Genomic DNA, 27,545 nt, shown 5'->3' with positions numbered 1-27,545 from the left:
CAGGCCCCTTTTTTCTGTTGTCCTTTAAAAATACTGGACCCTGGTTCAGAAGTTTGGCTGAAGTTGGAAGTATTGGGTAAAAAATTTTAGGTGAATACATATTTTCTGAAATTCTGAAATTCTGTTCCCTGTTTCACCATACTTGCCTTATTTTGTTTGTTCAAATGAGGTCATTGCCAACCATTTTTTAGTGTCAGTTTCTTATTCACTTGGGCTCCATCCTTGCTCCTTCAGGTTGGAGCCCCACAACATGCCTGTTATTGACATTTGTTCTGCTTTCCTTCTCAAAGTGGTAGTCCTTAATTTTGAGTCTGATAGCCTGGTTCTTGTATAGTTAAGACGATTAGCCTGAATTTCTTTGCCAAAGAGCATTTATGTGATTTCTCATTGAGCAGTGTAAAATAAATATATATAGAGAAGTATTTTTTGACAACTAATACAGAAACTTGTTCTGTTTCTCAGACTTCTTGAATTTCTTCTCAGTTCAGGTTTATGGGCAGTGAAAAATAAAGTAAGGAACTGTGGTGAAAATACACCAGGAAAGGAAAAGAGAGTGTGTAAAAACACAATGGGCTGTAAGTGACAAGAGAAATGGTGGATTCTGTGGGTGTTAATTTTGTCTGTGTGAACCTTGATTTGGTTGGAGATTGTGCTTGAGGTTTATATCAGCTCTAAAAGCTGCCTTGACATTTAGTGCACTGGGCTTTTTTCAAGAGAGTGACTTTCACCCAAATGTTTTACCATAGTTATGTTAGATTGGTGATGATCTTGTCTTACTGTGTAAAATACTACACTCTACTGTTTAGCTGTTGGAAAATAGTCTGCTGGACAGGGCTTGAGTTGGAAGATCCAGTGTTTTACACTGGAAGAAAATGACTGTGGTCATCACAGACAGACCAGAAGTGATGTTTTTATGTAACTGTACAGGTGCTGCTTATCTTAATTTGAAGGGTCAGATCCTCTTCTAGTAGGGTAACTAGCTGCTTTCTAGTGTGGATCTGCCCTGGGACAGCTGTGGGTGGCTACTGAGAAGCGGTGTGGGTAAGGGAGTACAGAGCTTATTACAGATACGCCTTATCTCTTCTACAGCCAGTACTGAGTGAGTGCTGGAAGGGGGAGGTGCGTAAGTTCTTCGGTGTTTGTTAGTCCTGAGTGCCATGGTAATCTCTTCAAAAGCCTGAATGAAACAAAATGGACATGAGTCGAGGATTTGCAAGGTTTGTTGAAAGCTTCGTCATATTTTTGTTGCCCTGACTTATTTGCCAAAGGATTCATGGAGCAGATCTGAAGCATTTTCATAAATTCTTACTATGGGTTTTGTTTAGTACCTGTGTTTATTTCCTTCCCCTTTTCCAGCTTGCACCTGTTTGGGTTTGTGGTTTTTTTGGATTTTTTTTCCTAAACATAACCTTGAGGTTAAATAAGTGCCAGAGATATCAATGAGAAGTTACAGCACTAAACAGTATATTTTCAACAGTGTTTAGTGTTGCAGTGACAAGGTAGCTCGCACATTTCTAACCTGCTGATGAAATTGTGAAAAGAAGCTGAAGGTCTAAAATAGCTAAAAACATGGCTTTGTTTTTGTGCTAGGAATGGAGAAATACTCCTCTACCCCAGTAAATGCTTTTCAGTTAGTATATCACATATTCTGACACCATTCTCCCATTGTTCTTTTTACTTCTGGTGTAAAACTTGTTACAGAAAAACCAATTTTATAGTCCTTTCATATTTGAAAAAATTGCCTTAAAGTATGTACCACTTTGTGACTAACAAATACTGTGCCTTGACACAAATGCCATGCAAAAACATGTCATTACTCTCAAAAGGTTAATTGACATTTCAGGATGTTGAATGTTTTCTAAGTAAACAAACACAACCGTTGCCAGATACATGCTGCACTTTTCTTTCAAGAAAATGGACCATTTTGATGCTTTAGGCAGCATGCTATTTATTAATTAAAACTTATTCTCATACAACTATGTTAAAAGAGAAAACAGACATGAATTATACAGGAAAACAATTTTTTAAGGTAAAGCAGTATATAAAACAAGAGTTACAGCTGCTTTTCAGCTATTAACTCAGGCCAGTGTGCTGCTACATATATTGTATTTGTTCTGAGCCCTCTACAGTATTCTGAGATAGATGTGTATTGAAAATGAAATAGAAAACACGCACTTGAATTTCTTCATTTTTGGTGGTTTGTTTTTCATGCTACACAGAGTACACAGTATATAACAGCTTCAGAAAAGTCTTAAAAGTCAGGCTTCCTTGCATATTGTTTTTGTCTCTAGAGGCATTGTTTTATGATCCTGGGTAAGCTGCTATCCTTTCTAAGGCTTGGTTTCCCTACTACAGTAATGAACTGTTTAAGTAGCTGATAGAAGGGTGTTTCTAAGTTGAGGAGCAGGGGGCTTGAACCATAGTGACTGCAGTATGAAGAGCCATCACGTTCCAGAACTCGCTGTCTCTGTGTTTGTCCTTTGTGTTTAGATGTTTTGTCAATAGGTGGTTCTGTTCCCAGTTGCCTGCTTTGGGCTGCTTCCACCACTATATCCCATAACCAAGGATCTGAGTCCTTTTCTGTTGACCATTATCAATTATCTTAACTGAACTTTTTTTTTTTAGGTACTATCTTTATACTCCTGAAAGAATCAAGAGTTGATTTCTTAATTTCATTGAAGTCTGTGGAGAGAAAAATGATTTCTAGTTGTATCATCCTGGTGTAATTTCCTGGAAAATGCTGGTTAGCACAGGGACTTGGCAGAGTTGTCCATTGATGTGGTTGACTTGAGCATGTAGACAGAATCCACTCTAGATTGTTCCTTGCTTTTGGGTGGGATGGGCCATGCACTATTGTTTTCACTAACCAAGATGTAATCAAGTTAGAGAAAATCAAAGCAGAATTATGATTAAAAATTCATCTGCTTTTATAATTATATAACTTTTCTTTAAAGCATCTTTTAATTCATAGGCTGTGGGCATACTGTTATTAAAGCTATGCTCAAAATGAGGTGGACCAGACTTGGAACATCTTCACAGGGTCCCTTTGTGTCGTCTGCATGCTTTCATGCATTTGATTAAATGTAAACTTCCTTATTTTTATGACAAATTGAAGTTTGAATGGTACATTGATTGCAGAGAAGCTGACAGACTGCTAGCTGACCTGCTGAAGTTCTTCCTGCTGTCCTATTCCTATAGCTGTACACACAGTCAGTCTAGACTGTGACTTTCCCTTAACTGTGGCCTTGGCTAAGCTCCCTAACCATCTTGTATTTGCCTGGGTGGTTAGGATATGTCATGATATAGTTTTCCTTTTGGTATGGTTAGTTATGTGGTGGCTAGTGTTTGTTAACACAGTTCTTGGATTGATCCAGTGTACAGATAAATGCAGTAAAACATACATTAGTATGTAAATGTAAATCATATAGCTACAAGAAATTGTCTTTGAGCTGTGCCAATGGAAGAAGTTTTTGCCACCCTTACCTATCTTTCATTTAGAGATTTGTGTCACTGGAGGATGCAGGGCATGTTTTGCAGTTCACAATACAAGGTCTTTGGCATGGCTTTATTCTGTTAATGATCTTAGCTGAATTTAGCTGTTAGATTACATTACGTAAGAGATTAACCAAGATGTGGCACACTTTCACCAAGTCGCCCACAATATTTACTAGAAGAGGGAAGACACTAGACTAGAAAGAATTTGTGTGTAAATTATCTTGGCAGATGGTAAGACTTTGTCCAGTTCCTTTTATTCACTAAGGCCAGGAGGATGATTTTGTGGAAGCCTTGTAGTTCTGTTGTTGTGTACTTCATTTGTGCATGAGCTGTACTGCCTCGGTTTTGGAGACAAAACTTCAGGAGGATACACTCCGGAATGAGTGTCTCCTCTGAAGGGAAGAAGGGCCTCCCCTTTTCCTCCACCAATAAGACAAGTGGGTCACAGCAAGTGAAAGTGGAAAAAAACCGAGTCTATTAACACCAAACAAAACAGGGTAGAACGGGGAAAAAAAACCCTCAAAATCAACAGATTCCCGGAGAGGGAACAGACACCCGGGCTCGGACCAGCCGGGGCCACCCTGTGAACCCCCCGGGCTGGCGAAGAGGGAAGGGAGGCAGTGAGGCAAGGGGAAGGAAAGGGAAAAAAGAACAAGAAAAAAACCAACAGAACCTTTTTCCCTCTAGCCGGAACACAAAGGAAACCCAAAGAGCAGCACAGCGCTCCCGGCGCACTCCCTCCCCAGCCCTGCTGAGCCCCTGGAGCCGCAGGGCCCCGTTAAACCGCCCCGCACTCGGCCCGTGGCCCCGGCCCTGGGTCCATCTTAGAGAAACAGCGTCCCTGGGCATTGAGCGGACGGGTAAGGAATAAAGCGGCTCCATAACGTCACCCCAGGACAGTAATGTTTGAATAGAACTTGATATTAATGATTAAAAAATAATCTGTAATGTGGTTTTTTTAGCTTTCTATTAAAAATTCTATTGCTCACGTGCATACCTGGGTTTTGTCTTTTCAGCATTAATGATTCAAAAAGCAGAATTATTTTTGTTGTTAAGATCTGCATATGGTACAACACATAAGAGTAGATCTGTGGATTAAGGAATCACCACTTTTAGCTGGTTTGCTATCTATTGGTATTTTTTTCTTTTTCCTAAAAGAAAATTAAATATGAAATGAAATTGAATCCACAGCTTTGCTGATAAACTTCCTCGAGAAGAGGAAACAACCATATTCTGGACCCAGAGTTGTGTTCTATGGATTGGTTCCATCAGATCTGAGACATAGGAAGTTGCTTTATTTGAGTGGTCATAGGCAATTTGAAGGGTAGTTTTGGTAAGGAGAAACAAATCTGTCTTGGAGTCCAAGATAATTTGAGGGAAATGCATTGTATACAAATGCGTAACGTTTGTAGAGCGTGACACTGTGTTCACTGACACAGACCACTGGCAGTTTTCAAAGTTGACCTCAGTGCTTCTGAACCATCTGATTGTCATCTAAATTTGTGTTTTATAGCTTGAAACAATTGGATGGCAACTTAATCTTCAAATGGCAGAGTCCATGCAAGCAAAGCTGAAGTCTCCTCAAGCTGTGCTGGAGCTGGGAGTGAGCAATGAAGATTCAAAGGTAAGAAATACATGTCAGCAGAGTTGGAATGGGTTGTGGTGATGGCCTTATTGTGAAAGTTCTGTTAGAGGCATCCATTGGAACTCTTGTTGTTATTCTTGTCATTATTTTCATTTTTATATTTCATTAAGGTTATAGTAAACACTTGGAATTGTGAAGTACTGATATAATAGCATAAATATTCAATAGACTGCGTGCTGTGTTACCAGCTCTTTGGGCTGTAACAGAAGTAGGGAATATGGTTATTTCAGGTCTCTAAAATGTTTATGTAGATAGTTTATTTTCATCACATAGCATATGATTGTAGTTCTTATGCTTTTAATACATAGTAGGTTGCAGCCTTCTACCATGTGTGTAGTTATGTAAGACATTGCTCATCACTTGCAACCTTTCTAGGCTAATGATGTATTTATGTGAATGATGACAGTATGTGAGGCCACAGAAACCCCATATTTGGAGATTTTAAGGTAGAGTCTTAAGTTCAAGGATTTTAGTGACTCGGTGGCATATCAATACCCAAACTCACTAATGAACATAATTTTTTGTTCATAAAACCTGTGTCTTTTGATTGCCAGCATGTTTCAAATTAGGCACATGAATTAGTTTTAACTGTGTCTTGATAATGGAAATTGGAGTCTTTAGTTCTGTGGTGTCTGTCAGAATGTTTACCTATGAAAAATTCAGTATAAGGAGTTTGAGGGGAGAAATCAGAACTCAGCGCTGCTTTAGCATTGCATTTAAATCCAGTACTTGTACTAATGTGAGTGGAATATCTGACTTATGGTGGAATAAAAGAGAATACACAGCTTATGTTTGTGCTTCTCACTAAGACTTGCAGCAGCTGTATTTTTTTGAGCATTTCATTGCAATCTGTATTTTTGAAATGCAGATACAGGAACCAGACAAAATTTTGTGCTCAAGCTGCATTGGTGAGCACTGAATGCAGATTCAGTTCTTACGGCAGAAAAAAAATATAGAGGGAAAAATGTCACTTTCATGTAAGACAGAAAGTTCTTCTGTTTCCTGTACAAACAGAATTCAGATAGTAGACTTTTCAATTGTTACCTCTCCTACTTCTTTTTGTGGGTATGTTTAGATGCCAAGATCAGAATTACTTTGCGATAATTACAAGCCTAGAATAAACTTGTGATGGGCATTTAGATAAAACAGTGCAACAAGAAAACTGATGCTCTCAAAGCACAGACATTAAAAATCTGTGTTGGTGTGAAGATCACTACAGGATTACATCCTAGTATAAAAGATTAACTAATACCTGCATAGATACAAACAGAAGTGTGGGTAATTTTTATGGTGTATCTTGCGTCTTCATGATCTCTTGGTGCATTAAGTATCTGAAAATCGTAGCTACTAGATATCTTTTTTTCCCCTCTCCAAAATTTTGTATGTGCCTTTTGTGCAGAAATGTGGTGTGAGTTAAAGTATATGTTCTTAATGATTGTCTTATTTTTCCCTTTTTTTTTTTTCCTAATTCATGGATATAATGACTTGATTTTTTTTCAGGAAAGACACAAAATGCTGTTACAGAGGAGCTTTTGTGGTCTGGCTCATTAGGGGGCAGTAGTGCTCTTTGTCACACCGGTTCTTTGCTTTTTTTGAGATAATACTCAGAATCAATTCTGAAGTCAGTCATTGTGGGAAGTGTTTAAGTGTTTACATTTCTAATCTGTATATGACAATAGAAGTTTCTCTTGTGTATTTAGAAAAAGAAAGCCTATTAATAAAAAAGCATACTGAGCAAGGTAAATGAATTGGGCTATTATTTTCACTTCTGCTAACTAAAATTAATTATACTAATACATTAGTGTTTACTACAAATCACACTACTTAAAGAACATTTAAACAGTTCTTATTCACTCATTTCATCTGAAGCTGACATTTAAAATTAGTATTTAAATTATCTCTCCTGGAGAGGTAATCATAAAACCTGTGGCTCTGTGGATGTTATTTGTACGTTGAGAAATAAAAAAAAATCTGCTATATGCTGTATAAATATTTATAGAGTACATTTTGTCAGCTTCAGATGAAATACAGAGTCCCAGAGGAATAAATCCATGGAAATTCAAAAGTAAGGTGTTCTTTGGTTCTTTCAGGTGGTTCAAGTGGCAAGAGACATTTGCATTTCCCAGGAAATATACTGCTTGTGACTAGCAAGAGTTGTGATCAGACCCCATGATTTTTGTTAAACTGTATTTTCCTGGTTTTTGTTACAGATTTGCTGTTTGCTTATACTCAGACGTGCAATTATGCTTGTGTTAGCCCCAGTGTGAACAGGGGGGTGGATCAGGTGGGCTGCCAGACACAGCCTTCCAGCCCAAGTTGTCCTGTGATCTCGGTTGCTTTGGTTGCTGCTGGTGTTTTGTATGAGAAAGAGAAAAAAGGAACTTCCAATTAAAAATCCAATTAACAGCGTTTTATTACAATGATTCATTTTTTCAAATATTTAATTGCATTTCAAAATCTAAGGGAAGTGAAATGTCTATGAACTAGACACAGAAAACAAACTGGTGTAATAGGAAGCACATCTTTGATCTGCAAGATCCCTTTGCTTCTGTTATGACATATTCATGAGTTTAGGTGACATTTGAGAACTGATGTGTAAGATATCAGCTGTGTAAAAGGGTTTTTTTAATAGTAAATTTGGTTTCAGATTTTTGGACTGTTGATTGCAACAGGAAAAACTGGAGATTCTGTACAGAGTATCATTATTTTTATGGCTATAGGGTCAATTGACAGGTAGGAGGAGCACAAATTAACAATCCTGATACTCTGTGTCGCTAATTAAGATTTTTGATTTGCAAACAAAGAGTGATCCCCAGAAGTGGTGTGTTTATTTAACATTTCTTTCCTCCAGTAATTGATTTGATAACTATCCGCATAGACACACACTCTGACATTCCTTCCAACTGTTAATAGCAGTAACTCCTTAGGCTACCTAGTCCAGACTTTTTAAAACTACTGTGGTAGTTTTCTATAACCGTAGGAGGAGCTTATAAATAAATAAATAAAATTGAAGTGTGTAGAAAGATTGAAGGGCTTCAGAAATGTCACACAATTGGTGCTGAATATCTTCACGGAGGAATGTGAGAAGTAGGAGTATATTCTTAAAAAGTTGTTGCTATTACTCATCATTAGGAAGATCCAGTAAGGCACATTACTAGATAAGGTATTTGTTGGTGTGTATTTTTGCACATGATCTGTAGTTACCATTTATGCTTGAAAATTGTTAGGATAAATAAATTATTCTTGCCCTGTGTTGTCTCTCGATAGTTATCCAATTTTCTTCTGTAAATCCATTCCACAGATTTCATTAGATTCAGTTATCTAATTGCAATTTGTCCTATGGAAGGCTTTGCTCTTTTCTTGGTTTTCCTTCTCCTTATTTAATCAGTGAATTTATTCTTAACCATAAAGGACTTCTTGGGGGAGCTCTTTTTTTCAGCATAAATAGTATGTAGAGATTCCTTGTGAAATATCAGTATTTTTTTTCTTTTGTTCCTTCTTTATGCATGTATTAGAAGAATTTTTACAGGATTTTGTCTGGTAATGCAAGACAAAAAGTAACTGATAATTGTGCTGGTTTGTTAAAACTGCTAGTGTAATACTTTTGCTGAAAGATAATATTAGAATTCTACTATGCTAATTTACTTTTATTTTCTTCTAAATAATTTCCCCTAACTTCTGGATGCTTTAACAGGATAATGTAACACATGAGAGACTGCGACAAATTAAGAGAGATGGGCAATCATTAACCAAATTAATTTTAATCAGGGCAAATTCCAGATTCAACGCCTGGGATGGGGCAACCCTGGATGTATGGAGAGACTGTGGAATGAAATGCTGGATAGCAGCGCTGTGAAAAGTGGTCTGGGGGTTGATGGCAAGTTGAACATGAGCCAGCGGTGCCCTGGCAGCCAGGAGGGCCACCCGTGTCCTGGGGGGCATCAGGGACAGCATCACCAGCTGAGCAAGGGAGGGGATTGTCCCACCCTGCTCTGCACTGGGGCAGCCTCACCTCGAGTGCTGGGGGCAGTTCTGGGCACCACGGTATGAAACAGATATTACGTTACTAGAGAGTGTCTAAAAGAGGGCGACAAAGATGGTGAAGGGTCTAGCGGTGAAGTGATACGAGCTGCAGCTAAGGTTTCTTGGTCTCTTCAGCCTGGAGCAGAAGAGATTGAGGAGGCATCTCATAGCAGTCCAGAGCTTCCTTGTGAGGGGAAAGAGGAGGGGCAGACACTGATCTCTTCTCTCTGGTGACCGGTGACAGGACCTGAGGGAACACCATGAAGCTGTGTCAGGGGAGGTTTAGGTTATTAGTAAAAGGTTCTTCACCCAGAGGGTGGTTGGGCACTGGAACAGGCTCCCCAGAAAAGTGGTCATAGCACCAAGCCTGACAGAGCTCAAGAAGCATTTGGACAATGTTCTCAGGCACATGGTGTGATTCTTGAGGCTCTGAAGAGCTTTGATGATCCTTGTGGGTCACTTCCAGCTCAGGGTATTCTATGATTCTATGAAAATCGAACTGGGGTTTGATTACATTTGAAACTGAGCTGATAATACATATTCATCATTCTACAGAGTAAGTAGAAGCATAGAGATCTGAAATTACTATCTTTTACTTGTTAAAATAGCAGCATATGTTTTGGGTTTTTTTCTCCTGGTTTTTACAGACTTTCTGTATATTTCTGGACTGTGAACAAAATTTAGACCTTTTTGCTCTGTTTACTTCAATAGGTATGCTATTCTGCTTTCTGGGTTTGCCATTGTGATTACTTTTCCTATCTTTTACAAAAAAACCCCAAAACAAAGTAAATGAGAAACAAATCTTTTCTTCTATCAGAACTATATCAATTACTTAATTCACACTGTAGATTTTCTGCAGCCTGTATGGCATGCAGGCAGGATCTGCACATGATCAATATTTAGGGAAATATGGTGGTCCTTCCCCTTCCACCTCAGTTTAGCCCTCTTTTTTTCTCTGAAAAGAATTTGTGTTTGTGGAGTGGCATAACAGTGAGAGTTGGTGGATGCTAGTAAAATGATCCCACTTCTGAGAAGTAGGAGGTGGCAGAATTGAGCATGTACTCCTTTCATTTGCCATCTCAGTCCTTGCCTTTGGGGATGATCCATTTATGTGGCCTTTTTTATTTTTTTCAAAATAGAGGAGTTATTTTTATCTGTAGAGCCTTCAAAAAGAGAACACTTGAAAGTAATAATGCTGAAAGAACTATGATGAGGTCCAAAGACGAAACAATTGTAAATTGCTTCCCACGTTCATCAGCTACCTCTCAGCCAGTTTCTTCTCTGATGAGAACATCACCTTTTTCCTTCTCAGAGCACAAACAAGCTTGTATGTGCACCCTTGAATTGAGCTTAGTTTTCTCATCAAGCTTATTTGTAAGTCTCTAACAATTGCAAAAACAAAGTAGGACAGGCCTTGGATGAATGCAGAAATGTTTAAGGATGTGATTGAGATAAAACGGTTTTTATTCCTCTTTAGAAGAGCTAATTGGAGACCTGGATAGCCTCAGACAGCATAGTCCTGGTTCAGGGTTTTTCTGTGCTTCTGAACAAGCAAGGTTACTGCTTTTGGCAAGGTGTACATTGCGAAATGAGTTTTGTTCTGAGAATTAAACCCTAATAAATATTGCTGCTGTTAAGAAAGAAGAAAGTTCCCTAAGAGGAGGCTTCAGAATGAGAAAGGTCCTTGTATTTGTAGGAGTGGTAGTAAGAATGACACTATAATCTTGAGTGTGTGGAACAACTCAGAAAAATGAGCCTGAAATTTATAACTCGATTCCAGCAGTCACATCACTACAGAAAGATGACAGAAATTTAATTGCTCCACCATGAGAGACAGAAATTCTGCACTTACAGTGAACAGCAAATCTTGCATTAGACTGCTTGGTTTTGATCTATCATAGCTATTACCTCTGATTAAATCCATTTAATTAGAGGAAAAAATGAAGCTGCGGTCCAGAATTTTTAAAATGCTGAGAGGACTTTTTTGTTTCCTTACCAGCATATAAATGGATGGCTGTGTAACCTGCGTTCTGTAACTTGTGAGTAGTTTGACGTTTTACTTAGTAACCATTTACTAGGTGGTGTGGCTCCAGGAGTATGCACTTGCCTCTGGAAGTTGTACTGCAATGTGTACTTAATTATCTGACTTGAATTGTGATTTTACATTATTTGATTATCCAGCTTATAGTAAGGATTTCTTTACAGTATACTTACATTTCTTTCATCTGGCTATATGCACAATTTATGAATACAGACCATATCACAGAAATTTTCAAACCCTGTGACTGGTTACAGCCTCTACACATGCTCTGTTCACGGTAAAACATTCTTAGGACTTTCTACCTGTTTGTGTCTTGGAACTAAAGAAGAAGATGGTCCCAATTGACTGTTTATAGTTGGTTGCAGCATTGGCAACCTCAGCCTACAGCTAGAAATGAAACTCTTGGTTTGCACAGGAGTAAAATTAATTGTCCGTAATGTGTAGCTGTGCTGTTGTCAGTCCCAATAAACAGCAGAAAAGTAGCTCAAATACTAAATTTAAACTTGATGACCCATTTCATTGCTGGGCAGAGTTAAAGTTGAGGGCCTTGAGGGAATTTGGAAAACTGAAAGATCTGGTGAGCTTCTCTTATTTAATGCTGTTGTTCATTACATCTTTTTTTCTGACAAAATTTGTTTCCTGTTTGCCCCAAACTGGTTTTGTAGGCTTGGTACTTCAGTCTTTTCAGATGAAGCAAAGACATCCATGGGATTCATGGCAAATTCTCAGGCATTTATGTACTTTCTTACCTCTTACTCTCAGAGACTGTACAGTGTCTTAACAGATGAACTGTTGCTGTCATTTGTGTGTAGCAATGGAGAACTGTTGCTGTCATTTGTGTGTAGCAATGGAAGATAACCCTATTTTTTCAGCACTTTGCTATGCTTTTGCAGTACTTCTGGACACTCCTTTTCCCTTTGCTTTTACTTAGGCAGTAAACTCTGTGGTACCTTCACAAGTATGTTAAAAACCATCATCTCTCCCATGCCTGTGTCTTACTGACTCTATGGTAGAAAGATAAGGTAGTCTAAGAAATGGGTACGTTTAGGGAGAGATGAATGTGAAAGTTGGACTTTGTCTAACAGTGAGTCTCAGGTTATCGGCATTGCTCTTCTGCCTTGTCATCTGTCACACTGATGTTGACTGCTGCCTTTAAGAATTGAAGGCAGAGGCAGAAGTGGACGAGGTATAACAAAAAGAAGGGCAACTCAGCTGGTGAAGGGTCTGGAGCAAAAGTCTGATGAGAAGTGGCTGAGAGATCTGGGGATGTTCAGCCTGGAGAAAAGGAAGCTAAGGGGAGACCTGATAGCTCTCTACAACTGCCTGAGAGAAGGTCATAGCCAGGTGGGGTCAGTCTCTTCTTCCATGCAGCAAGTGATAGGTGACAGGAAATGGTCTCAGTTTGCACCAGGGGAGGTTTAGACTAGATATTAAGAAAAATACCTTCACTGAAAGGGTAGTCAGGCATTGGAATTGGCTCCGCAGGGAAGCAGTGTAATGTGGCACCTGGAAACATGGTTTAGTGGTGAACACAGTGGTGCTAGCTTAAATGTTGGACTCAATGATTTCAGAGGTCTTTTCCAGCCTTAACAGTTGTATCATTCTATTATATGCTTTTAAAATCTGTTTACGACCCGTAGTTGGTAGAAGATGTCTGTCTTAATAGATGGAAGAGCTGAAAATAAGTGACATTTAACAAGTATCATTTTGCCTTCTTAAGTTTCTGAAAGGCAAAAAAGAAGTTGGGCCAGATGGGTTGAAAATATCATATTCATGATATTTAAATGACTTTTAAAGTCTGGGAATATTTACCAAAGTCAACTTCTGTTGTTCCTTCACTTCCTTGCATGGCAACTCTTGGATTTTGTTTTTTTAAAGTTAATTTGTAATTTGTTTTTTGCTCTCCAACAAACTTTTTAACTCCTTTACCAGGGAGTGCTGGAGTGGGGAACTTGAGGCGAGCCATATCCTGCTGCTGAATCTTGTGCTGACCTGTAAGAGAGGGAGCAGTGGGGTACTGATCCTTGGAGTGGGCAGGCAGGGGAGCTACCCTGGGAACAGCTGGCTCCTTTGCCTTTGGGGTCTTGATCAAAGCAATCATAAGTTCATCTTCTCTGCAGAGGAAGAGATACTCATGAAGTGAGATTTCAGTCAAAGTACCTGCAGAGGACTTGAGAAACTTGGTCATACCTTTAAATTTGTGTAATGGATTTATCTTTCTTCCGGAAGAAGCACTGCTGAGTGGTGGCAGAGCAATAGTTTATGTTGATTTATAGTGGCTTTAACTGTACTCAGTATGAAGTTAAACTAGTGTAAGATTCAGCTTCAAACTGAGTGCTTGATAGTATTTTACTTGCAAACTTCCTTTGTAAACCTTTCAAGAGTACGGCTAGCCACAGAAACAAAAAAATTACTTTTTGAAGCATTTGAACAGTGTCTCTTTTATAGTACTAAAATATGAGGACATTGCATATGAAACAGCTTAATTTGGGTTAAAAAATTACAGATTCTATTACTGTGTAACAACAAGTAAAGTAAAAGTACTGTGCAGCCCAAAGGAGAAAAACTGTTCTGTGTCAGACCATTTGCATCTTGCCAGGGTCAAGCCCCCACAGCTTACTTTGGGACCACTTTGGGGTTGTGCATCCTGTCATGTTTCCTCCAGTCACGTTTCCTCCTCTATACACAATTAGTTGCATGTCTTGTAGACAGATAAGTGCTTATCTTTTCTTCCTAATAATGTCAGTACTCATATCAGAAGAGGCTGTGAAAACACTTGAATGGGTGACAAGGAGCAGCTGCCGAACCAACTCAATACCAGGCAGGTTACACCTTGCTTTTTTGTCATGTACCTTTAAAAAACATTATGGTGAGAAGCATAATTTCCGATTACTCTGTTGGTTCATACCTTGTCAGCAGTTCTGTATTGCTTAGACTATTACAAACTAATTAGGTGTTTTATGTGACAGGCTTCTCACCAGGTCTGCTCAGAGTAGTATGGGAGGAGCCCACACTTCTTCATTTGCATTCAGTTTACATTTGTGTTCACCATTATAATTCTCTCCTGTGCTTTACTTTTTCTTTGTCAGTTCTTTAAATTCATAGTTTTGTGAGCTTTGGTAAAAATGATACTGTCAAGGAGAAGTGATCTTCTTATGCTAATGAGTTTCAAACCAAGCGTCTGTGGGGGTTAATAGCATGGTTTTGAATTTAAAAGCAGTTTGATTGCCCACTTTACAGAATTGCTGGACTTGCTTTCCTGTTACTTTTGCTAATTTTTTTGCCAGTTTGCGACTAAGGTAATTGCCAAATCTGGCTTTCCAGAGAAATAATATGTCTGTTCTTGAAAGAGTAGAAAGTTAACATCTCCTGCGTTGCAAACATCTGTCCTGCTTGAGGCAATAAATACGCAGTACATGCCATCAAACAGTATCAACGCTGAGCATTTGACATCAAGCAGGTGTCTAGCAGTGTTGTGACACTCCTTCCAGTCCCTCTTCAGGTGGAAGAAGGTGGGTCATCACCTCAGTCATATGCAGAAGAGACAATTTTCACTCATCTTATTTCCTGTTGTTTACCAATGACAGGAGTCTGGTATCTGAAACTGTGTGGCATCTCAGTTTGTGCCACTTGGCTTTGTATAAATGTTTAACAAACTTTATAAGCTGCTATGACATGTGACCTTTTTCACTGGTTAAAATGAAGTGAAATATGACCTCTTTCACAGGAAAACCACAACCCACAGCATGGCCTACAGCCTCTGGGAAAATCTTGTTCACTATGATTGTATAAAATCAAAACTAATGAAATAACACATATTTCTAGGAATGCACACTCAGTGGCAAGACACTAATAGAAAGAGATTTCAAAGGACAGAGGAAAAAACATTTTTTTCCACATTGAGACAGATCCTGTTACTAAGAATACATTTTGAAGCCTTGGAGTAATGATAGGATAATACAAAAGGCAAAAGAGAGCCAAATCTACCGAAAATGCTTCTCTCTCTTTTTTAGTAATGCCTGATCTGTATTTTTAAATATTTTTTTTGTGTTACCTCTGGTGCATAAAGGGAGGCACAGCAGAGTTTTAAAAAGGCTAAAAATACTAGATTATTTCTTGGTTCTCTTGCTATGTCAACAGAAACAAGAAGTTGGGCGATGCCTATGCTTGGAATAAGTCATGTTATGAGACTGGGAATTTGACAGCAAAACAAGTTGCATATAGCTAGATTTCTGTGGAGCTCTACTACTACTCTGCTGTTGGTGTATGGTTCTTTGGTTAGGTACTTTAGCACTAAAGGGTGCACTTGTCTCCTTCATGAGTTGGAGAAATGTATTAAAGAATCACAGAATCCTTAAGGCTGGAAAAGACCTTCAAGGTCATCAAATCCAGCCAGTGACTTAGCATTGCTAACCAATATCCTCAGTGCCACATCCACATGCTGTTTGCACACTTCAGGGATGGTGATTCCATCATTTCCGTAGGCAGCCCATTCCAATGCCTGATTGTGTCAGTGAAGATATTTTTCCTTGTATCTTTAGGATAGTCATGGGCTTAAGCTTTCAGGAGGACTGACACTATACTGTGTTGACTTAGATGTGCCATCATACCTGGTAGTTTTGGAAGGTTTGCAACCTGGAACTGAGTGTAGGATTCAGTAACTGCACAGAGGAGTTCAAATGCTTGTCATCTTTACTCCTCTATTCTGAATCCTAAATAAACAAGTTTCAAAATCTAACCATACACACGTGGAAACAAATACATCTTTTGTTCAGGAACAAATGGTTTTTCAGGCAACCTATGCCTGAAAATACCTGAACTTATTATTAGAAAATAAGTGCCTTTTATTAGAAAATCTTAAGAATAGTTAGGAGGAGGAGGTTTATTTGAAGATGCAGTTAGAGGCAGGAAGAAAGCTTTCTGTAGATTCAGGAAAGTAGTTTTGACAACAGTGAAACAATTAGTGAGCTGTTTTTTTCCTTTTTGCAATTTTTAGATCACTTTGCCTCTTCACATTCCTTTTTCTTCTTCTTTTTTCTCATCTCATTTTTGTAGGAACAGATGCATTGTTCTCCAATCAAAGAAATGCAACAGGTTCCAAAATACTTTTGAAATTCCTCCAACATCAGAGTTGCCATTCAAGTGGGACAGAATTCCTTAGTTTCATGCTATGGCTAATAAATTCAATACAAGCTATCAAGTAGTGCCACATATAATTAGTAACTTTTTTTTTTTATGGTTGTTTCTGTTCCTTTTATTTTTGAACAGTGGTTGATAAAGTAATATATCATTATAATCCTTTGTTTTCCTTTTAGTTTCCTTTGTTCTTGAAGCCTTAGAACCCTTGTTATGCTGTAGGGTATCTTCTGCTCCAAAAGGATGTGCAGCACAGTGTTATATAAATGCAAGATGTTTAGGCAGTTTCTACACAGTTTCAGAATTCCGGGGTGGCAGTATATTCCTGTCTGTACTTTCAAATGCTAAAATTTACCAGGTTCTTGAGTGAACATTTTAATTTCCTCTTTCTAAATTTGTATCACTAAATTTTGTTTAGTGAGAATGAAAGTCTTTCTTGTGAGGACCGAAATGGGTTGGAGATAATATCGATGAGATGAAGAATAGCTGGGTATTAGTACTGATATTGGCACTATTTGATTTCTTTCCAAATGCAGATCTATTTGGGACAACTTAGAGGAGGAAAAGGTAAACCTTTTCAGGAGAACTTTTTCACTTCAGCATCAAAGAGCTGCTCTGTTGGAGTGCATTAATTTGTCAAGGGTACTGTAGGCAGGCAGACCGCAGGTAAGCAGGCACAGTGATGTCTGAAAATGGTGTAACACAGAACAGAAGTGCATGAAACAGATATGGGGAGGTGGAGGCACTAAAGGCAATGAGGAGCACAGAAATGCAAGAAAGTGGTGTTCTTTGAGAGCTACCTGTAGTTGAGTGGAACCTGAAGAGGTTTTTTGGAGTAAAACTGAGGATGATTGTCATGCAGGAAAATGATGCACTCTGAGAAGGTTTATGCAGGATGATGCAGTGCTTTGTTCTCAAGCTGGTATCTAAAACACCATTCTGGAAAGCTCTTGAAAATTCAAGTGAATCATAGTTGGATTTTATTTTTTTAGTGGAATTGCTTTAAAATTCACATTACCATTTCAAACTGCAATTGTATGCTTCTGTGGCCCTCAGGGAGTCACAAAGCACTTGAAACCATCCTTGACTTTGACATTGAGGCCTGTGATGCTTGTCTAGGATGGAGTATAATACCTGTTGTGTTTACTATTTTCAGAAGAGAAGAATCTGGCATTTTTATCTGAGTGCATTGCAAGGGTGAACCACAGACCAATAGTAGATCTTTTGAGGAAGTGTGCAAACAGTAAGACAGAAGAAGGATATGGCAACAAAAAACTGCAAAAGAAAAATCAAAAAAGGCATCTAATATGTCTGTTCTTTATGGATGGACAGATAAAACATATTTGTCAACGCAGAGCATGAGAAGTGCAGTGCTGTAGCTTAAGCACTGCTGGGAGACATCACGTTGAGGATGCTTGTTCAAATCTCCTTCTTCCCTTTTTTGCAATAAAATAATTTCTTTTCAAAACATTCCAATCCAACTTGAAAGACTGCTGGCTTTTTATAGTGATATGGCTTTAGACCCTGGAAAAATAAATAAAAAAAGGCATTCTGTTCTTCCCACTGTTTTATGAAACACTTCAGTAGTGTGCTTTCATCATTAGCCTTTTTCCTTTTTTTTTTTTTTAAATAAAGATGGAAATAAAAATTGTGGACCAAACATGTATTAGCCTATAAAACTGCAAAAATAGCTTTGTGTGTCAAAACCAAAGTGCTATTATTTTAGTATGTGTCTTTATATACAGGTAAGCATGCCCCATTTTCAGGTGAAATTGACATGTGTTTAATTCTGTCAAAAAGGGTTGCAGGAGTAAGGCTAGTGTGAATGTCAGGAAGACTGCACATTATTACCACTGGAGACAACATCCAGGAGTGTGCTGCTCTAGCAAGAGGTCTGGAACAAGTGCAAAAGTAATCTGCCATTGTATATGTACACATGTTATTATCTTCATATTACCTCAGAGCCTGACAAATTAAATTATTCTTTGGCTTTGTGGAAGCAAAGTTTTTTTTAAAAAGTATGTATTTACATGGAATCGTTGTTTCCTTATTTGTATCTAATTCATAAGCTTCCAGTAGAATACTCTTTTCAGTTATGGGTTTGGAGTTTTTGTGTGTGTGTTTGTTGTTGTTTGCTTGTTTGTTTGGGTTTTTTAACATTTTTTCGTGGAGGGAGTTTGTGTTCATGTTTGGGTTTTTTTTGTTAAAGAGTACTAGCATCTTTACTGAATGTGAAAGTGTTGAGAAGAAAGTCTTTGTGGCTAGAAAAGTGTCTTGTAGTTTGTGCCACAAAATGCCTTTCAAGCTGAATAGACCTAAACTGTATAAAAATTACTATTCCATTTTTGCCAATGGTTTTTCATAGAGCTCCTGGTTTTTTGCCCAAACACTAAGTGATTATGAGCATTCTCAGTTAAGGTCAGGCTTTGATGTTATTGAGCACCACATTTCTGGGCACTGTGGGGAGCACATAGTGCAGGTGCTGAAAATAATACACCTTGGAGTAGGAGAGGGCTTGGCTGGGCTTCCTTTCTGCCATGACTCTTAGTACAGGGAATTAGCTGTGTTCTCTCCACTTTCTGAAGTTGGTGTATAAAATAATGTAGAAGATGATGACTGATATTCCCTTAGGTGGGTGAATGCTCTACGGAAAATAAAAAACCCCTGCATTTTCAGGGAGGATAAAATAGGACACAGTCATACTAGCAGGAAGATGGGTGAGGTGACCAAAAGTATTTTCCCTGTAATTTTTTTATTGTAATAAAATAATTTCCTAACAAAAAAAATTTGATTTAAGGAACTGCATATATGCAAGTGACAATAAAATCTGTATTGCTCTCAATTCCCTTCCTCTGTCTGTGGCCTGTATGGCGCCTACAAACTAGTTCAAAATGGAGCAGGAAATTCTAGACCAAGAAGGAGAAGAAGATTACCTCTGGAACAGGCATCAAGGACAACAGCCTGTCGTGGGGGATTCAGTTTCCTTGGCTATTCTTGTTAGAATGCTGGAGATGTGTTTAATCCTTAATGATGCTTAACTTAAGTGGGATTTTTTTGTGTGTGTGAAAATAGAAACCTTTGTGAGCAGTAGTTAAGGGTCCTTCAAAGCTAAAACAAAAGCAGTAGAACAAACTGTGATTGTAGATAGGAACCTTGGAAATAAAAACAAAGCCAAACCCCTTTCTCCTTCTGGCGCTTGAGAATTGTATTGATACTCCCTCTAAGTACATCAAAACCCTAAGTGTGTTTTTTCTTCTGTAGATAGTGAATGAAGTTCACATTCTCACAGTTGCACCTGTATGTTTGTAAAGCTATGCTCCAAAATGGAGCCCTGAAATGAATTACAAAATGAAACAAAACTGATGGCCTGAAAGCTTTTAGAAATCATGAGATCTTATGTTTCTGGTGGGATCTACAAAGAAATTGTACTGGCACAAAAGGGAATAGACTGTGATTTGCAGGCAGTTGTGAGTTCTTAGCGTGGGGAGGAGTGTGACATAGCAAAGAAAATGCAACTTGAAGCTGTGCTCTGTTTTTAACTGTTAACAATTCTTTTTCATGGTAACTGGTCTCATGCTTTCCAAAATAGCAGTCATCTCCCAGATTTTAGCAGGCATTTTAAGACCATCATTCTGCTTTACAGATGTAGATAAAAGTGAGACTCTTAAATATGTATGTTTGTGCCTTTAGTATTGCTACTAATACAAAGATTAGGATGATTTTGGTAAGTTTGTAAAACTCTTTTCAGAGGCAAGAAAGATAAATTACTTGCATGGAATTTGTTAAAGTTGATGCATTTGCATTTCTTTTTAATGAAATCAGTTAGATGGAGAGAAAACTAAATACTTTAAAAATTCCCACAAATTTAAAAAGCAGGAAATTGCTAAGCACTTTTTTTTTGTAATCTCGTTTGTACCTGTTTGTCTGAAGTGCTGTTTGATTAGATTATTTTTCTGTTATTAGCAGTGTCATTCATATGCTCAACCTTAAAATGACCTAATTTTAACCCCAAAAAATTCTGTTTAAAAGAGCTGTCTGTATAAAGTTTGTATATAAAGTTTTAGAGATGAACTTATACCATCATAGCTGTTTTAAAATAATTTTCCATTGTGTCCAAACATAAGCCAAAGAATACAATAAGAAGAATTTGATATGTAGGTGAAGTGCATAGAGCTAAAAGGTACAGTTATGAAATAGCAATGATAAGAAACAAAACCTTACCTGGTTGTAATCAGCATGTATTATGAAAGAAAAAAACAGGAGAGGAAGAAAAATGGGAATTACGGCAATGTCAATTTGGACCACATTTAGAGTAAATATTGGGCACATTAGTAATAGATAAGATAAAATTGCCAAAACAGTTTTGGTTAAAGGATCAAGGGAATGTATGAAATTGATCAAGGCAGGAAATGTATGGCTGAGAATTAAACTCCTTTTTGAGCTGCAGGAATTAGCATACCACGTTGTTTTCTCAGCTAATAATTTGTGTGTTTCTAAGGGAGCTAAGGAAATCAGACGAGAGGGATATTGCTTGTAATATATCCAGTGATAAAAAAAAGTTTTAAAAAATTATTAAAATGTCAAAGAAAAGATAAAAAGAGTTAACGTGATCAGGGAAACTGCATCTGAAGTGCAGAGATTCTTGTCTACGATTATAGTGATAATTATCAAAAGGACTTCAGTATATTCCTTCAGTATTTCAAATAAGATTTTCAAGGAGAGGAAGACTGAGAACATCACTGGAACTGGCTAAATATGGTTTGAAAGACATGGTTTGTTGTGGTTGTGAAGTTTGGAAACTTCAGAACTTTGAAACTTTGAAAAATCAGAAATTTTTACACTGTGAAAGTGCTGTCCTTAACTAAGATGTGAGAAGTAGACATTTATGGAGTATACATTGAAAATTCTCTGTAAAGCAAAATACTTGGACTTTCAGAGGTATCCCTGCTTTGAGCTGGGAATCTGGGGATGGCCGGGCCAGATGGCCTCCTGAGGCTTATTTTCAAGGTAAATTATTCTGCAGTTGTGCAGAGATTTCATTTAAGAAAATATAAATAGACTCTTCTAAAGAATCCTGAAAAAGATACTGAATAGGTGAATGATAATTTGATATTTAATCTGCTCTGTTTTGCTTAAACGAGAAAAGTGAGCAAGAGTGTGTGGGTTCCAAAGAGGGTCAAAAATGGGAACACTTTTTTTGAGTAGGAAAGCAACTAGGGATGTTAAAAGCACAAATCGAAGAGTCTCTGTCCGAGGCAGAATTGCTCTTAGCTTTGTGGAAGGTTCTTAATTTGTTTTGACTCTTTCTAAAAACCACACTGTACTAGTCAGTTTGTCACATTTTCCATTTTGAGTTTTATGTTAAGATGTCCAACTGAATTTTCATTAGAAATGCTGCTTAATGAGAGATGTAAAAAAAAACCCTATAGCATTGCAGATGAGTTCTTCAATGAAATTGATTCTCATTAAAAATCACTCAGTCTCTATTAGACAATGGAAAATAATGAGTAGCTCATAACCTGGCAGACTTGGGACCTATGTCAAACGATCAGTAGTGTGTTAGCATAACCCAGCATTATAGTAATTATGTGAAACATGCACAATAAGGGGCAGTTTGACAAGAATGAGCACCAAAATGAGGTAAAAGCTATTCACAGGATAAAGGACCAAAGGCAGTACTTGTTCTGTGCTGGAGTGCAAATTCTGTGGTATACTATATCTAATGTTATATGAAAATAACATTTGGGTATATATTTGTGGTTGCAGTTGCTCTGGGCAGAGCTTGCAGTTCAGGAAACAAATGATTTTGAGACCTGGATTCTGATCTCTTTCGACTCTTTATGACTATTGATTTAGTTTATTTTTACTAGAGTAATACTAGAGATTTAAGTTTGTTTAGTACCAATAACAGAGTAGCATTTCAAGAAACCTTTTTTTCTATTTCTTCTATGAACGTGTAATCTGATTCTGCATTTTAACAGTGTAGGATTTGGTGAGTGAGACATGCAGATTAAATGTTAAAATTAATTTTTTATCCCTGAAAAACTTCAACATTTGAAATGTTGACCTTAATTTTGCTGCATATTCCTTTCTAAAATCGGCAGTGTTCTGTGTGGAGAAAATACATGATTGTAATAGGTAACTTTTATGATTAAGTTCCCTTGGAAGGTCTGAAATGAGTGTTGGATTTGTTTCAACTTGTTACTTTGTGTGTAAATAAGACAAGCATTTGTAAATTCCTTGCAGTCATGATCCATTTTTGTTGTACTTAAAAATAGCACATTTTTGCCACAGCTTCATTGGAAAATGTTCCTTCAGACTACTGCTAAATGCAGTTCTTGATTTTAGTCTAGCACTTTCATATTTCCTCGTATCAGTGTTCTAACCTGTTTACTGTTACGCCTTGAATTCTACGCTGCTTTCTTTAGGTACTAACTTTAGTGCAGTGCTAATGCTCTCTAGAAAAAGTGTGGAAATGGTGTGGAAGTTTTTGATTCTATATTGCTTTGAACTAACGAAGAGCAATGTTCTTTATTTTAATACACTGGCAGCTAAAATTGCGTCTTGACTGTACTTCAGTGTGACGAGCTGTGCACCCAGTTACACCTGCGCCCAGGCTGGTGTGTGTTGCGGGGTGAGCACACGCCTGTGCTCCACTGCAGCTCAGTGCTGCTCAGCAAACAGCCCGGGGGGCTGGGGGGGGGTTGCTAAAGCAGGTGTTGGGATGTGCAGTCCCAGCACATCCCGTGACACCTGGCACTGCTCTGTGCGTTTGCAGTGCCTTCCACAAGCAAGTCAGGTGTCAGGAGTGTGCTGATGGGGTTTCCCTCAGAGGTGCAGCCGAAACACATCACTTCTTTCAGCCCACTGCAAACACCACCAGCATGAGGGTGGTGAGTGAGGGCAGGGCAGAGGAGCTGGGCACGGGGAATGTGGAGTGCATGGCTGCATTTCTGTGGCATTGCTGGGTGTGGTGTGTGTAGGATCACTTTTTAAATCTACTGAAGGTGTTTGTAAAACCAAAATGTACAAGCCGGTTGTTGGACTGAATTCAAATTTAGTTTCCATAAAGTGTAAGGAAGAGAAAGATGGTGGTAAAATGGTACGTTGCTATGTTTAATAAATCAAAAAAGTTTTTAGAAAGCGTATTATAAAATATAAAATATTGATTATTATTAGGTTAAGCTTGGAAGCAGGGTTTTGCTTGGATTTTTTTTTTCCTTAACTATGGTAATCTGCCGGTGGAAGGTGCTCTGAAATTTCACATGAAACTGCATCCTAGCATGGAGTGCTTGCTTGTGGTAAACATTTGTTGTGCTTGTTACAGTACGTAGTGACAATAGTAATACTGTTGTCTTCTTCACTTATTTAATTTAATAAAAACGATGTTTTTATTTGAAGTAAAAAAAAATCACATACTGAAATGTATGCCCTACTCCCCTTTGGGTCTTGTTTATTTTATTGATTAAACTCTGAAATCAGACCTGTGAAAAGTTTGGGAAATGCAAAATTAATCCTTTCTTTATCGCATGAAACAACCTTTGCAGTGGAGTTGAGGTATTTTTTTTTTCTCTCTTGATACTCTTGTGAATTAGGAATGGAGTCACTTTTTTCTGAGAATGTATTTTCATGAAAGGTTGTAGATTCTGACATGAAATTTTCTGTATTATTCCTATTTGTAAATTGTTAAAAAAAAACACAAACCCAAACGAGAACAACCAACTTGAATTCTTTAATCTGAAACAGACTAATGCACACAGAGGTAAAATATTAGCAAAAGGTCATACTGCACTTTGGTGGTAAGTTCAGGAAGAGAGCTCAAGCACTGTCTCCTGGGAAGCAGGGTATCTTAATTCTGGTTCTTGTGAGCAGAAGGGAACAAGGATATTTGTGATGTGTTTTGTAACAGTTCGTGGGCTCTGAACTATTCTTACACTGTCAGATTCTCAGAAGCAATAAGTATGTCTGAGGCACGGCCGCTCAAAATAAGAAATCCACACATGCTTTTATTGTCTTTAATCCTGTGCTGTAACCATTGTGCAGGTCTGGACTGTATTGTTGCAGTTTACTCCTTTGTTTTGCTTTTAATGCAAATACAACATGCAGAGCAATATAGTGGGGGAGTAAAAGAGTGGATTTTGACCTTCATGATGTTTATGGTACAGTTAAGACAGTGTTAATGAAACTTAGATTTGCATCTCAGTGGGGCTATATGTTTTAAGTAAGGTTTCATAGAAGCAGAGAATCTGAAGAAATCTTAAAATCACTGGGGTGTGTTGCCTTGCTTTCTCTAAGATTCACATTTCCAATGGCCATTTGTGCCTACCTCAGAGCAGGAGATTTTTTACAGCCTCTTGTGGTGTATGAGTTGTGGTAGCTTCTGACAAAAGTGAAAACTGGGCATAATTTTTAGACTAGACTTAACCTAATAGTCCTGTCTTTCAGGTCTTTGGATCATAGATGTATTCATTATTATTTGAATAATTTATTATAGACACTCTTACCAGGATATGTTATGTATTATTCTAGTAATTTTTTTGACATCATAATCTGATGGATGGCTTGCTTGTTGAAAGTAAAAAGCTTCTGTATGTTATTTACTTTTTCTTGATTAAATTTTTTTATGAGGAAGGGATTAATTAATTCCTTGCGCTTTATCAATGCAACTGATCTAGTTTATTAAATTATGTCCATGATACCCATGACCTTGAAGAAGCCATAAAAATTTCAAATGACCTCTCTTGTTCTCTCCTGTCACTTTAAAGGACAGTCCTAATAGGGTAAATGGCAGCAAGCAGAAAGAAACATGCTATGTGGAAAATAAATACATTTTTCTTCTTTCGTTATATATTTAGGCTGGAATACTTAATTTGTATTTTCAGAACCCAGATTTTTATATCGAAATAACCTAAGTAACCTGAATTCTGCATTTGGGACATCGGTTTTAATAACTGACATTTATATTCATTTCTGGACCACATTTTGGCCTTTTTGCAGGAATCAGAGAACCGAGGGTTCCTAAATACATTTGGGGAGGTGGTGTAATAGCTGTCTCTTGAGGAGTACTGTTTTGCTTTGTCGTGAAAGTTACTTTTTAATTGGTGTTTAGAAGGAGTAAGCCCTTGTTTCCCAACTGTCAATATTTGGAAATGGGACATTGTGGTTCAGTGGAAAAATGAATAATGTGGCAGACAGTAATTTAAATTCTGGTTTAGCAGGTTTTTTTGCCTAAAGGACTTTTTTTTTTTTTTTTTTAATACAGCTTGATAATCAATGAATCACAAAACATGAATGGAAATTGAAGCAAAATTTTTGTGCACTGTGGAGGTACCCGAATATAATGTTACTGCTGTCCAAAATCACAGGAGTAGTCCATTGAACAGAATAATTGCATGCAGCACTGACTCAAAAGGAAACAGTTGTCTCTTGTTTATTGTTTTGCTGTGGCCTCTTTTTTTCAGTTGCAATTAAAGAATGTGTTAAAATCAAGTGAAGTACATCACTGTAGGGCACATGTGGAAACTTTCTTTCCTTAATCAAATGCTACAGCTTAGCAACAAAGGCTGAATAAAAGATTTTACCATTACACTGTTTCAGACTTATGTTTTAGTTTTTTCCAGTGTATGAGAACAAGACTGTACACCTTGGTTTTGGTTTTTTTTGTAGTAGTAGTAGTAGTGGTAATGTAAAAGGTTAAGGAACATTTTTGTCTAAAATTGTGTTTCTGATGAGCTCCCATGTTCCCATAGCAATTTTAGTAACCACGCACTGTTTAACTGGAAGAGCGACTTGAGGATATTGCCTGATTTCTCGCTACCTCCCATGGTAAACCTTCTGTTTGTTTTGTGAATTTAGTAGTCAGAGGTGCCTGGATAAAACTTGCCATCTCCTACTTAATGACACTTCACAGCCAGTAAAGCTGCCAAACTGCTATACAGCTTTCCTTTTTACTTCATTAAGCAACACAGAGGAACAGATCACAACAATTACTTCCTACCGTAATGCCTCATGTTGACTGAAACATTTAAGTCTTAAGAATAGAACAGTACCATGAAATAAAAGGCTTAAATGGGAGATGGACATCTTCACAACTCCAAATAGGTCTAAAGGGAGAAAAAGTGCAGAGACCCAGGTTAAGAAAATCGAGCTTTTTCAGATGAGTGAAGCATGAATTGGAAATGGTGAGAAAAAGTTAAGCTATGCTTATCATAGTATATTATATTAGACATAAAATTTAAACTTTTTTTTTTTTTTCAGCAAAACCACACTGAAGGAACAAAATGGAGCTAAGTGTTTTTATTTTCCCTAGTGGCAGCACTTGAACTCCAGTGACACTTAAAATAATCTGTGTGTTATTTTGTAGAGAACATGACTGTATCAAAAGTTCTTTAGTAACTGTCTGACCAACCTGCATCTGTGATGCTTTAAGGGTAGGGCAACAGTAGTCTGATAATCCTCTTCACATACCAGAATGGCTTGCAATATAAATAGTTTGCTTGTGGTTATGGAGTTCATGATTTCATATGTGTTGTTTGGTTTTCAAGAGCTGTAAATAAAAAAAAGAAAACATATTTCATTCTTTCTCCCTGTCTTCTCTCCAACAAAAAAAATTCCCCCTTCGCCCCCCCCACCCCGCAATTCGTCTGTAAAATGTGGTTTTGGTACATGGTGTTCTGGTTGTTAAAAGGCAAATAGACTCAGTGCTTGTGTTAGCCTAGCTTCAGGGTTTTTTTCTGCAAGCAGCAGATCAGACAAAATGTTCAAGAAGAGAAGGTGAAGGGTGGACAGTGAAAAAGTGTTCTGTGTGCAAACCATTGTATCCATGGAAAACACTTCTGTGGCCTTGGGAGAAGCCTGCAAGTCAGTTAGAATAAAATTTGATCTCCGCAGTATGTGGTAGGAAATCATTAGTTCATATATGTGTTTGAAAAGTGTGTTTTTTCTGTTGTGGGTGGGTATAGACCACAGTTAGTGGCTAGGCTGTGGTGGTGGTATTGGTGTTAACTGAGCTTGTGTCTTGCTGGGAACTTACTTTGCTTGTGAGTTCAGATTTCTCTGGAAACTGGGCATTGTGATGATGCATTTGCAGAAAAAAAATTGCTACTTCAATAGGTTACAGTGTGACAAACTGTGGACAGTGCTTGGGGAGGGCTGGGAGATACCCTGCTATGGTTTTGTGTTTTTACATTGCATTAAGGATAGATA

The 27,545-nt window shown here is 37.8% G+C and overlaps 1 protein-coding gene across 1 annotated transcript in view; it reads left to right on the top strand.

Moving 5' to 3' along the window:
• The window catches only part of COMMD10 (COMM domain containing 10), a 107,062-nt gene that overhangs the window by 16,760 nt on the left and 62,757 nt on the right, over positions 1 to 27,545 (top strand). Inside the window, exon 3 of the mRNA XM_017731401.1 lies at positions 5,009 to 5,119. Coding sequence (XP_017586890.1) covers positions 5,009 to 5,119 — 111 coding nt within the window. The remainder of the gene's footprint in view (positions 1 to 5,008; positions 5,120 to 27,545) is intronic.

This window comes from Corvus brachyrhynchos, unplaced genomic scaffold (genome assembly GCF_000691975.1).
Source record: "Corvus brachyrhynchos isolate BGI_N302 unplaced genomic scaffold, ASM69197v1 scaffold614, whole genome shotgun sequence".
Lineage (NCBI taxonomy): Eukaryota > Metazoa > Chordata > Aves > Passeriformes > Corvidae > Corvus > Corvus brachyrhynchos.
This window is presented reverse-complemented; position numbering and strand designations above follow the sequence as displayed.